The sequence below is a fragment of the Lampetra planeri genome, chromosome 8, assembly GCF_965212315.1.
Source record: "Lampetra planeri chromosome 8, kcLamPlan1.2.h2, whole genome shotgun sequence".
Taxonomy (NCBI): domain Eukaryota; kingdom Metazoa; phylum Chordata; class Hyperoartia; order Petromyzontiformes; family Petromyzontidae; genus Lampetra; species Lampetra planeri.
In genome coordinates, this window is record NC_136114.1 from 5966398 (window position 1) to 5980646 (window position 14249).

Below are 14249 nucleotides of genomic sequence, written 5' to 3' on the forward strand. Positions count from 1 at the left end.
GTCCTCTCGTCCTCTGGCTTGAGATGGCTGCCACCTATGGGTCAGATGATTGCATTGCAGCATTAAGCAATTGGTAATTAAATATAATTTTGTCCTAAAAAGTGTAACATTTTGAAAAAAAAATTTCACGAACATTAATTGTCACGCACAACGAGTCTGTGTGGAAAATGTCAGCTCGATTGGATCACGGGAAGTGGGTTAAAAAACGACCAAAAGATTTGCACGGTCCTAAGCAAGCAAGCAAGTGAACTTAATATAAAGGATTTAAAAATCTCCCAACTTCACGAAACGACATGAACCACCGCCTTGACGTTGTCCACCGCGGGCCACACACCGTGCTTGTGCAGGTACGCGATGGCTGCCGCCAGACTGTGAGCGACGTGCCTCGCCTCGGCCTCCGACAGCCGCTTCCTCTGCTCCAGCACGGCCCGCAGCTCCCCCAGCTCGCACAGCTCCATGACCAGGTAGACTCGCTGCACGCGCAACGCGGCCGCAGGGCACTTCGTTAAATAAAAAAGAAGACAGCCTGGAGCGGTGGACGCGGCGGCTCACAGGTGAGGTCCCGGGTTTCAATTCGGGTAGGCCCACCCGTAATTAAAAACGGGTTCTCACGTGTTGAGCAAGTTAAGTCGATGGGCCACGGTATAAGCATGTGATGTATTGTTGAACTTCTTTCGCATCGTACGTAGCCAACCATGCTCGTCGGAGGTGCAGGGGTACGACAAACTGTGGTGGGAAAATGTGTGGATATTTACACCTCTTCCAAGATGTCTTGGACCGCTTGGAAGAGGATGTCAAAATGCCTTTTCGAAGGTCTCTCTTGAGGTCTCTCTCGTGAAGGCCCTTCCTCCAAGAGTGGTGTGAGCAAGTAATTGCTGGCCTACACCATGACCAATTTACCTGTCAGGTTGATGGTCTCGGTTCAGCCACCAGTGACGACACACACTAAAACCCATCACATAACATTTTGGTCCCACACAATCGTAATATTGGCTTGACTTACATACGACGATCTCATAGGGGAGTCCGTGCGAAAGCGTAAAAGATAAATACGCCACTTGCAGGATGTTCAGAAATCCCGTGACAAATGGCGTTGTGTGGGCTGTTCAGAGACACATGGGTAACACTGCCCTTTGAGATTTCCAAATTGATTATTTGTCTCATGCAATGATTCCAAAAGCACAAATGAACTCCATTGGGGTAGAAAGACCAATAGCATTCAATACGAGGCCGCCTGTGTGTGCTGTTACAGGCAAAGGTGAAAGTATATTTGTGCTCAAATGCTAATTTAACTTGGGCAGCCCTGAGCCAGTGAAGGAGATCCCACATTTCTATGTCAGAGGCAATTCTCTCCAAAGAATGATCACTGTTAGAATTTCCAGCAAGTGATGCTTCTATTAACGGTCTACGCATGGTGGATGGACTGAGATTACCACTGCTTATTTGACATCTCGAGCATATACGTGGGGGGCCTACCATGGCTGCTGCTGCTGCTGATGATGACGTGTTCAAAATGCAACACATCTGACCAAGGTGGTCAAACGGATGGGAAGACTCACTACCAAATATTCGTGAGTTAACCCCCCCCCCCCCCTTGTTTTGGGGGTTAACTCTGGAAATGAGAAAATTAGAAGAAAAATAGCAAGAGAAAACATCGTGGCAAGTAACACAGCGAGTGTCCAATGGTGAAGCTGCTGTTCCCTTTTGTACGAATTCGAGAGGAGAGCCCTGACAGTAAACGAAGAGCTCCACCCAGTGACTGGTTTGAGCAAATAAGGCAAGCGACATCTTGGAATATCTTTGTGGCCACGTGACATCAACGACTCGCTCGCCTAATTTTAAAACGCACAACGACACATAATAAAGACGTTCGCATTGTTGTGGCGAAGATAAATAACTACGTAGATGAGTAGAGAATGTGTCGCTTGCATAAATCTGTCTCTCCCAAATTAAAAAATATATAAACAAGCCTCCTTTGTATATCTCTCTCCGCGTAAAAAAACGCCTTATTGAGACGTTCAGTATTAATGATTAAATGTGTTTATTTTATGTTAGATTGGCAGTCAAAAACATTGTTTAAATAAAATGTTGTAAATGTAAACAACTCGTGTTTTACGACTCAATGTTTCATTGTTTAGTGGCCTCTCATTAACGTAGACGGATATGGTTCGAAAAAATAATTCATGATGAGTATGTAAATGAATACGTGTTTAAATGGTTTATATATGTGTATAATCAACAGCAGGGAATGATTCGACATTCATCTGACAGCCTTCTCATGAAAAGAGTCTACCTAATATGCAAACCACTGAACCTTCACTTTTGTAAAAAGAAAAAATCGCCCATTCTATTTTTTTTTATTGCTAATCCGTGCATTTAGTGAAGCATCCATAATGCACTTTACAGCGTGCTTACTATACATCTCAACGATCTTGCTAAGCCGAAGATTTACAGCCAGGACCAAAGCAAATGTGAGCACATTCTCTTTCTATACCAACTGAATAATAAGGAATTGTACAAAAGAACGGCATATTGAACGCGCCAATGCCTGTCGTGTGCTGCAATACGAGTGTATTTAAATGACAGCGCTTATTATATTCCAACTTTACTTTGCTCTTTATTCTGGACCTTGTTAGCGCGATGTATTGTGTTGTGGAGACATTCAGACTATCCCCATCCGTCGCTCAGCCATCAAACATTAATCACAGCAGGAACAAGACACCCCCACAATGCCTGCGTTATTCACTCTCAACTTGGCTGTGTTCACAATGGGACAGGCGAGTCCATATTATATTCCGAATTTTCCTACAGATCTTGCCTAATAAAACCAGTACTGCCAAAAGACACCGTGTGGAGCAATTTTCTCACCAATTCTCTTTTGTGCAGTAATTAAAATATCACTGGAAATAATCACATGACAGTACTATTGTTCGTACAAGGCTTCACGTTGAACTGGTGTTACAACAAAGGTGCGTTTCCCATGCTTGATCAAAAGGTATTGATTTTTGGGGAACGTTTTCTTTGATGTAAGTGCTCATTCATCGTATCTGAAAATTGGATTTGCAAAATCGATTTGGTTATCCTTCATAACACAAAGAACAAAAAGTAAATAATATCCAACCCTTGGGTCAATTAATTGGCCGTGCCCACGGGACCCGTTTGACCATACTTCACCGCGGTGGTCCCTGTGGGTTGGTGAAGGGGGAAGCGATTGCTGGTTCAGATGTCATTTACAACTTGTGTTAGCCATGGCCGGGAAATCGCCAGAACACGTAACACAGAAGGGAGCAGCTTCACCATTGGACAATCATTGTGTTCCTTCCCAGAATGTTTTAGCCATGGCCGGGAAATCACCACAAAACTTAACACAAATATACGCGACGATAAATATGCGTCTGATTTGGGCCACTTTCAACGTCAGCATGACACTGCGACAGCACTGTTAATCTAATGTCATTTATTTATTGATAAAGGGAGACTTTAAATCGATAAGTGTAACTCTCGATTAACGCAAGGGTTCAAATTTCATTTTGGCGTTTTTTTTTATGTGGACCAATTCGCCTGCAAATCCATCAATGTCTTAGGCAATAGAAATAAAGCGAACCCCAGCTTGAGGTTTGAGCGCCCAGATAGCTTACATGGCCACGGAACTGTGCAAAAACAGCAGTATCCTGTGACTAACAGCAGCAATGGTTTAGAGACATTACCCACTCAAGAGGGCAGCCGCACCGTAACTGTCGGCACAGCAATCGGCTCTCCGCCGAGACCCAATTTTGAGAAGTGAAAGAGCATTCCTTAATTCTCTTTGACAGGCCAATGGAAGTAGCTTTTTTTTTTTTTTTTAAAGTGTCAGAGGTGCCGAGACGTGGCCACCGGTGGCCTTTGCCCCCCCAGAGTGCCACATACCAGGGGATTAGGAAGGAAACGGAGGACAGGTAAACGGTTAACACAACCTGCAGTTCACACCAGCAAACCGCTGCCCCCGCAATTAACCGAGAGATAAAACAGAACTTAAGGTATCTCGTTTCCCCCCAGCATTCGAGGTCGTGCCATACCTGTGGATGTTGTCAAAACGCCTTCAAATTCCTTACAAGGCAAGGTCAGTTCATAGTGCAATGGATCTCTAGCAGTTTGCCTTATGCCAACAACAGCTGCAGCAGCAGACTACGTGCTGTCCTTTAGAGAGGACACAAGCCCTCGTCTGGCAGAAGACTCACAACGATGCTGGCAGGAGTGAAAGACTGCATGTGCCGCTCTTAGTTAAATAAACCATCCACAAAGTACGATCGAGTCAAAGTGTCTCCATGCCCAAACAAGCATTCAGTTGCCACTTATTTATATTGGTGGCCCTTAGCCAGCAAAGGCAATTCTACATTCCCTTGGTGAGGGCCAGTTTATATGATGACCACTGCCGACTTCCCAAAAAGTTAGGATTATGGGGCTGAGTTGATCCTGGAAAGGATTGCAGCCTTCCAAATGTGAGTCGAACACTATAATTGCAAGATCATAACCAAAATAGCAACGACTGTGTGCATAGCGAGCGCCGCTGAGAGACACAATCATGACTCGTGTCCCATTTACCTTGTGGGTCTCCAGCACTTCTTCTAGGTGGATGATGTTCTGATGTTGAACTCGCTTCAGAATGGCCACCTCTCTCTCCAGGAGCCGTACCCCAGAGCTCCCGGCCTGGGTACACAGGAGCAGAGATCCACGTTGTTCTGGGTAAAGTGAGGTGATAGTGTGTGTGTGTTATGGAATGCTTAAAGCCACGGAACGTTTTAGCTATTGTTATCACTCCTATGCCGAAGTATAAAGTCAGCCGAAAGTGTGACTCCTGCTGTCGTATCTGGTGTAGAGGACGTGGTTCTCCTACCTCGCCGCACTTGGTAGAATTCAACGTAAAGCAATCAGGTTGACTGATGATCCAGCAATCACCGATTCACTCTGGTCACTCACTCACTGGCGTTCAGTCGCCTCCTGATCACCCGTCTGTCACCACTGCCACGGTTCATGTTCCCGCGAACTTCACTCATTGATTACTCGGCTCATGCTGAGGACTCAATTTCAGTAGAATGACCATTTCGTCTCGTCCGCGTCGTCCATCGTACCGCAGGTGAAAGCATTTCTCGTTTTGCTTCTTACCTTGCACTGCTCGACTATGGAATTGCCTCCCATCATCTCTTCTCCCAATTTCTTACAACCTTACTCAATTCAAAGGTATTCACTCTTTTTTGTTGCAACGTTAATAGGGCTCTTTATTTGCTGGCAGCTTGGTGTCTTGGGCCTCTGGGGCCTGCGCTCGGTAACCGTTATGGGGAAGGAAAAAGAAAACCCTCCAAAAACCATTCCCTTGCATCCCGCAGCGTGTGTCCCTGCCACGCCACCAAAGTGAAACAAGAGCACAGAGACGGCCACAGCGGAGCGGACAATGGGCTCTGCTCACACGCAGGAGCAGCCCAATCCGTGTTGGCAGTGGTGTTCAAGTACAAATACAAAAAAACACTGACCACATTCATCAGTAGCGCCGGGCGTTCAACAGAAATAATTAAATAATTGACTGCCGTTTTGAGCAATGGTGTCCATTCTTCTTCAGAAGAAGGGCCCTATTCTCACTCTCCCTGCTCTGAAGCAGGGTCGTTGTCAAAAAAATGCCAGGCGATTGTTTATTGGTTTTTGTTTCTGTTAACCAAATACCACAACATAGACCTGATCGAGGATGTGCGGAATCTCGTTTTGTGGCTATTGGGAAACAAGTTAAAGTTTACTAGACTGTATACAAATCCCGTATCCTAAACTTCTAGTATATTGGGGAAATAAATGTATGTACAGAGTGGCCCAAATAGTCAGGACACATAGAATAATTTCAATATTTTAACACTGGCATAAACAAAACAAAAATCAATGTTTATTATATCAGTTCATATTTGATCAATTGTCATTATTAATAGCTATGTTTTGGCTTCCTTTTAAGATGAAATTAAAAAATGGAAAGAAAATTGACTGAAGACGAACGAGCTAAAGAAGATGAAGGCAGCAGGTACCAATCAGTTGCTGAAGACGTTAATACGTTGCACCTTGACACAAATATTGGATTTCCCTCTGCCAAAAAAGTTATCAGGAGCTTTAATGTTAATGGCAGTCAGTTTGAATATTTTAAAATAAATAGATAGCCTTGCGTGATTTGTTAAAATATAATCACCCGATGTATCCTGGCTTTTGCGCCACTCTGTGTATCCCAAATTAAACGTAAAAATAGAAAACCCCACCATACATGTCAAGACACTGATCTGCCCAGCCACCCCCAATGACTGATTCGTTGATATTATCAAGGGTGCAGAGAGAGAGGGGGGGGGGTCATTATAGGAAGGAAGACAACGAAGGCTACCCCCAGACAATGAAGGCCCTCATTGCTTTATTTTGGTGATTTCGAAAAGTGTATTGGTTTAGCCATGTTTGTTTGTTCTAGTACGGAGTTAGACTGATGCCCTTAATCTAAGTTGTCTTGTGGTTGTTGTTGTTGTTTGACTTGCATCCCACTGGGATTTTTGCACACAGCGTTGGTGTATGGTGTTTTTTTCTGCAATATTTTGCTGTCTTTTCTTGGATTTTATGTTTGCACTTAGTCACATATTCACTTTAAGATGTTTTTTTCATGTTTTTGTTTTTTGTTTGTTGCGGTTGCACCCGATTCAAGAGCCGAATGGCTCACAGGGCTATACCTAATAAATGAACTTGAACTTGAACTCATTGCCATCAACAACCCGCGTTTCGCACGATCTCGCACCTCAAGCAAAATTTATATTCGGGCGAAATGGTTGCCAATTCCAAAGTTTCATATATATATGAAGGACTTAAATAAGTAACTTATTCATCGCTTTCCATGGTTAAATTGAAGGCTCTGCCAATTAATATTTTATACCTAGGCCTATAAATGTAAATTCTTACGTTATGGGGTCTGGTCTGATTTAACAATCGGAGGTGAATTTAATTTTAAGTTATTGGCCTCCTGTGGTTACATAAGTGTACGACCGTTAAGTTTGAACACTTACACTTTATGACAAAGTTTCTGCAATGGATATGCACATCTTGAATGCAGCGAAACTCCAACTTAAATTATGTGTGACTGTTAATCAAATAATATAATTAGTGTGCTTTGGAACATATTAACATTTAGCATTGTTTGCTTATTTTGAACCAATACTGTGAAATGTGGGACACCGTGCCGAACAACGTGTGGTAACAACCCGGAAAATACATTGGAGAGATTTACATTACATCAAGTTAGTATTTATAATATCCTTTTGTACCTAGAAAAGCCTAAACACAATGCATTATGAGGGTCCTGCATTGGAATGTGTGCGCAATTCCACATGAATTGCTTGACATGAAAACAGAAGCACCTTAAATTGCCCGCACATTTGAAGGTTTGGCACTGAAAGCTCCGCACAGATGGATTCAATGCATGGGGCAATGGGCCATATTCAGAGCAGGAAAAGTAGAGAGAATACATCTTTGCTCTCAAAGGCTTTAAGAGAGCCAGCGGCCTCTATCCACTCTGAAAAATATATATTGTCCAAAATCGTAGCTCACACCGAGTTTATATTCCTATCTTAAGGCAGTGTTAATGACAATGGCGGTGTGCCATTGTCAGCTCGTGAGATAAAAGTGTGGTTTATTGTGGCACATCCAATGTGTGTACAAAAATACAACCTGAAAAAAAGTGGCACCTTTGGACCCACACAGCGTGTCGAAGCCTCAAACAATACTACTCTTAATAAGGAAGATAGTACAGATACACTGGCAGGCACCCCCCCCCCCCCCCCCCTTAGAGCATTCTTGGCACGAGGGCTTGATTGTGACTGATGGTAAGTAGACAATCGTTGGGAGCGCTGAAAAGGGTACGTGTCAGTGTTGAGCTGACCCTCTCCTTGTTGACAGTCTTGATGGCCCATTTGACTCCGGTCTCGACATGAGTGGCCTCGTACACCGTCCCAAAGCTTCCACTGCCCAGCTGTCGACCCAGTCGGTAGTAATTCTGAAAACAACACGCGCCCACTTCAAGCCAAAAACGACAACAGCAATCACAACAAAGCCCCGCGGACTTTCCCGCAGGAGCGATATTCTTGCGGGCATGAATATTTCCAGGTTAAAATATCACGCTCGTCTACTCAAACGCGTCTGTCTATTGCATGATTGTGACCGATGTAATTTCATACTCAAAAGTCTTTAAATAAGAAAAAAACACTTTGTTGACATTTACCAAGCCACGCACAATAACAAAAAATACACAATGGCTTCCATGTGTTACTCAAACAGCAACTGAGGCGAAGCGCAATGGAAATGGGCATTAAGACTAACATCCAGATTCTACAAAATCAAACATCAATTTCCGTGTCTGCAGCAAAAAGCGGTGGCCTTATTTGCTGTCGTAATGAAATTTTAACGAGCGCTGACAACAAAAATCTACATCGTTCTGAGGTTTATTTCAAAATAATCCTCCGGCAACACGGTAGACATTCTTTTGAATATTAATACTTTTGTTTGTTTTGTTATATTAGAATAACATTTAAATGGCATAAGGTATTGTTTTATTTATTATATTTCACACACTCAGCTGTATCATCTTGGAGATATGCCAAAAAAACATTCACATGTGTTACACATTAAAATACAACACTTTTACATATTTTCTGGCTAAGACATTTTCCGCTTAATTTGACCATTTTAACATTTTAGAAGGAAGATGAAAATTTGAACATCGCATGATGGGCATGTTCGATCGTGAGGGTTTTCTATTAGGCAGCATCTTTTAAAATTTTCAATTTACATTTTATAGCTTGACAGCAGTGAGTAATATTAATGAGTGTTAGATTCCAATATTGAGTGCATATGAATGTATTCTGCTTAATGTAATTATCCCCAACAGGGCCACATCGTGTGCAGTATGAAAACGCGTACACAGATGCATTATACAACTTACGTCTACATTAAATTATTCATTGCTTCCGCAACCTACACTATAATGTGCTCGGTTTTAAATACATTAATCATCGATGGGAGTGGTTGAACAGTGGTTAACGCGCTGCGGTATGAAGCCAGAAAATTCTATACCCCGCCGTGACTGTCATCATTGTTGAGTGATGTCTGAACCGGACTTGGGCCCCACCAATCCACAACCAGCATTGAACCGGGTTGTTGAAGTATGGTCAAACGATCCCGTTAGGAGGCCTTCCTTTAGCCGTGGAATGACGAAGGGCTGTGAATGATGATCATATTAATCTGCATTTTATATATTTTTTTAAATATTGCAATAACATGTTTTAAAGCTTTCGTGGCTGCAGGGATTCATCTTCTTGGTTCTTTCGGTAAAGTCACTTTACCGAAAGAACCAAGAAGGGCGATAACATGTTATTGTTTCTGTTATTGTTCATTGTTTATGAACAATAACAGAAAGAGTGAATCATATTCTTTTGGTTCTCTTTTTACAAATTAAAACCACAATCTGGTATAACATTTTGATCAACCCTCTCAAGAATAGTTTAAAGGCTACAAAAAAGTAAAATAACTCAGAATCAGAATCTTTATTTAGACTAGGCGAATCCGATGAGCTATGAAGCTCTTCTTTTACCGATGTCCATCAAGGGCGAGTCAACCGAGAGAGATGACGATGGTACCTCGACAGAATGTTCAATCCTCACTCATCGCATGTGTAGTCACAAACACAATTGCCCAATACAACGCTATCTATACCACAGCAACTCAACCTATGCATTAACCCAAACATTGCACTCTGGGCATGCAACCAACGCACAAACCTAATCATTCACCCGACATTCCACACAGCGTATTCATACAAGGTCCTAGGTCCTGGCTAGGTCCATCCCGTCTTGCTGACGCAACTCATCACGATCCTACGCCAATCCACAGGTGATCCTCCCAAGTGCACCTAACAGATGTTATGTCCCTTTGCGCGCTCTGGATCAGCTCAATGGTCATCCTGGCTAGTGTTGCCCACCCTCTGGTGTCCACCAGAAGGATCGCTCCACTCTCTTTTCTGACGACACTTGGTAAATGTGCCAATTGGGACACAAATTGGCCGGTGTTCTTCAGTGAAGGACATTAGCAACGGTTGATTGGTTTGTTATCGTGTCTTTCCAAGAAAACAACAGCCTGTGATGAGCTGTTTGCATCCGCCACTGTTATGGGCCAAGTCTCACCTCCGGTTCACACAGCAGTGTGAATTGGATCATTGCTTGCCATAGCCTTACTTTCATCGGACAAGCATACACAGGGCAGGATGGCGACGGGTGATTATTTCCTTAGGTGGGGAATGCATGGTGAGAAGGAATCAACGATTAGCTCTGGGCATGAACTTTCAGGGCCCCTTGTCCCGTTCCTGTGGAAAGTGAGGCAGACAACCTAGCAACCAGATTATATGGGGGGTGCTAAGTCTCGCAGTGACATTTATTGGCTGTAAAAGTCCCCGTGTCCCGAGCCCACACAACTGCTCAGTTGATTGTATAACAGGGGGATAAACACATGCCCGTTATGCTCTGCTTTGCAATCGATAAATCAATCGGTGACTTTTATTGAGAATCAGGTGAGAGGCCACTCTGAGACAATAATTCTCCATTTCAAGGGTGACCATACATGCATACACGGTGAAATATTGTACACGCACATGTGCAGCCCTTTCGTCAATCCACTGCTGGATGAGAACCTAAGGCTTGTTTGATCGTACTTTACTACGCAGGTCAGCGAAGGCGAAGAGCACAGATGACAATAGATACGGGAGCATATAAGTAAGGTACAACAATGTATTCGACTGCACTGCCTTCTGCTGCCCGTGGTGCAGCATCGCAGCCGATATCACCCGTTTTACGCATCTTTGCCCATCCGAGCACTTTCCGGGCTCAAAAAACCTGCTTAGCTTCTGAGATCTGACGAGATTGGGCATTTCCCGGGTTAATTTGGTGAAAGATTACCAGGTAAAAAAATATCATTATTGAACCAAATAATGTCAGTCTCGCGCGTGACGTCACTCCACATGAGCCCCCCCCCCCCCCACGTGACGTCCCTCCACATGAGGCCCACCCCCCCTCATTAATATTCATGAGTGGGTGGATTTTTACACTAACACAGAGGAAGGTCGAGCTGAATTAAAACAGGACCCTGCGGGGTGGGCTGGTAGGAACGAATAACCAAAGAATATAAACATAATGTATTATGACACTTGTTTAGCCAGGAAAGCCTCACTGAGTGTAAAGGTTTTTGTAGGGTCCTGCCAAGTGTTTGCAGTAGGGGGCGATGTTGCTACACCTAATCGGACATCGGACGGACGGACGATATAATCTATTGTAGGCTGGTTCACTTCGTTCCTACCAGTATAATTGATTACACAAAGTCGCTTAAAATATGACGTTTCTTTACAGAAAGTGACGGTGAAAATAAATATACGCAGCACAGTGCTACATCCGTGCGTGACGTCACTGCAAAAGAGCCCCCCCCCCCTTCATTAATATTCATGCCCGCGTGGAAATTTACGATGACGCACAAGGTCTCGCACTCCACATGCCGCACCCCTCCCCAATAACAATGAGGGGGTGACGTCACTCCACATGCCGCACCCCTCCCCAATAATCATGAGCGGGTGACGTCACTCCACATGGGGCAACCCCCCTCATTAATAATCATGAGCTGAACAATTTTTCTCTTGAATATTTCAGATTTACTGCAATATACACCCGTCCTTGGACGGGCAAAAAAGCTAGTTCTACATATAATTATAGACTATCTGAACACCAAAAAAACGCTTCAATGATTGGTTTTCGAACGCTCTATGTTAGTGGCTTTTGAGCGTTCTTCATCTCTGCGTTCATCACACATTGCACAAACACTCAGAACGCGAATTGTCCAAACACACCAAAAGCAGGACCCTCCTGAAAAAAAGAGGCCTGAAAATTCCATGGAAGACGTAAACTATTATATATGAGAAATAAATAAAGTTGATGTGAGCACACGTACTTTGCATGCGTCTAAAGTGCAACGTACGGTTCACACGTGCATCACACGCTTTAGCACGCGTGCTATGCATGGATCAAGCGGCTCACAACACAGTGGTGCGACTCGTACTCCTTTTCCACCAGCACATCCGAGCCGAGCCAGCGCGGCCCCCTTGCGGTGGCGGATGGTTTTCCCTGGCTATTTGCTGTGCTGAGTCGGATCCAAACTGTGATAGGCTGGTCTCACAAGACGTCTGATTTGCATCGGGGCCAAGCAGGGCCGGGGTCAGCACTAGCGACACGTTCACCGCGTGCGACATCGGCAGCACGGTTCGTCAGTTTGTCTTATGCAGTGGAAACAAAGACAACCGCCACCTCCTGAACCGTTCCCAGCCCGGTTGTTCAGTGGAAAAAGAGATATCAGCTGCAAGTCGAAAAACTCTTCCAACGCCACGGCTCTCTCTGTCGCTCCCCACCTGAACTCTGCCTTTCTCTCTCCACACCCACGCACTGCCGACACCACGAGCCCTGACCCTGCTGTGCCTCCACTGTGCATACAGATTTCTCACGTCTGGATACGCCCCTAAATACCGCAGTCAATGCGGTAACTACGAAGCATTACTTCCTTTCTCTCTCTGTATTTATTTTCCCATTTGCTTTGCGGTTTACCGAACAAAACCAAAAAAATATTCCAGACTCAAGCAAAGGCGAGAGCAAATAGGTCGGTTTTCTTTATGCTCGCAACTTGACTTGTCATGTTGATTTAGAAACATGGAGATATGCATGACTAGAATTGCAGTGAGAGGCAGACAGAGAAACATTTGGATTATACAACATATGCAGGTTAATGACATCACTCAAACCGTCAAGAAAAGTAAGTGGGGCTCGGTCAGAACGCGTTTTCTAGACGGGACGAAGGCCGATCGGTCAAGGATAATAATGGAGCGGCATCCAAGGAATGGTACGCATCCCAAGTTTACGTCCACCAGGGAGATGGAGCGATGAAATGATCTTGAGTGCGCGTGCCGGGTGGATTAATATATCACAGAATCGTGAGAGGCGGCGGCGGCTTGGGGTGGCCTTCATGCAACAGGGGATTGACGATGGCTGATGCCAATGATGTTGAGCAGCAAAGTGTATTTCTCAATCGGTTAGAGGTAGGTGATACAATTGAACTATAATGGTGCAGCAGCTTTAGCCATTGCAATTTTTGCCCCCAGGCTCACTAATTTTTAAACGTTCTCCTTCCACTGTCATTGTAAAAGCCGAAATCTGTAAACTTCTGCTGCTGAGCAAACGGCATTTTGGCATTACAAAAAGCATCTAACATGCGCATTAAAAGTCGTAAGCGGACTAAAGCGAGCTTGACACAGCCATCCACCCTTGTCTGCCCAGTGCTGGTATTCACGTACCACGCCAGGCACTCGTTTAAGGCTGGACTGACCTAGAGGAAACCCAGGAGAGTTTGAAAATGTGGCTCGCCACCGGTGTTCTATCTGGCCGTCATATTTGCTGCATTTGTAGAGCAGCGCGCGAGCTAATTACTGGACTGTCGTACCCCGGATTGGATTGTAATTGTGCAAGGCTCTCCGCAGCTGAACAAGCGATCCGTAGCTCTGATTATAATTAAACACACATGCAGTCTACAGACGTCAGCAGAGAAGCTCATGCAAGTGCAGCATGAAGCCACCGCGTTCCATCCACTAGGTTCTGTTGAGCCTTTAAGGAAGGAACGACTCATGCATGTCTGGGTTGATAAAGCTGACTCTTAGCTCCCCGATGTATGTATGTTGAACTTCTTTCGCACCGTACGTAGCCAACTGTGCTAATCGGAGGCATAGGGGAAAGACAACAAACTAAAGAACAAAAATCAGGAATTCGTTTTGAATCTCGATGTAAAAGTGCATAGCTACAGCGGCTTCCTCAAATCGGAAGCGGCGCTATGCAGTGACCTTCTTCGTTCGACGGTTATCCAGAAGCTTCCTCGGTGCCTGAAGAGGTGGTTCAGGAATCAGCGGGCGGAGCGAGATGTGGGACATCGTGCCGGAGAACGCGTGGTACAACCCAAAAAACACACAGCGGAACTACACCGCGAAAACCCTACGCAGTGGTAAAACTGAGTCTTTTAAAATGCAAATATGTGCTGCTGCACTCAAACGATCATATTCATATATTATTAACATATCATAATTAACACGTAGGCTTTCGCGACCAATATCATTCATAATACAGGTTTTTTTGGGGTTA

At 44.4% G+C, this 14249-nt stretch overlaps 1 protein-coding gene across 2 annotated transcripts in view; it reads right to left on the reverse strand.

The window, feature by feature from the left end:
• Positions 1 to 14249, reverse strand: part of STK33 (serine/threonine kinase 33) — a 103680-nt gene that overhangs the window by 52752 nt on the left and 36679 nt on the right. For both annotated transcript variants that reach the window (XM_078596775.1, XM_078596776.1), the window contains exons 3-5: positions 7922 to 8035; positions 4582 to 4686; positions 335 to 473 (exon numbers count right to left, since the gene is read on the reverse strand). In XM_078596775.1, the coding sequence (XP_078452901.1) occupies positions 335 to 473; positions 4582 to 4686; positions 7922 to 8035 (358 nt within the window). The remainder of the gene's footprint in view (positions 1 to 334; positions 474 to 4581; positions 4687 to 7921; positions 8036 to 14249) is intronic.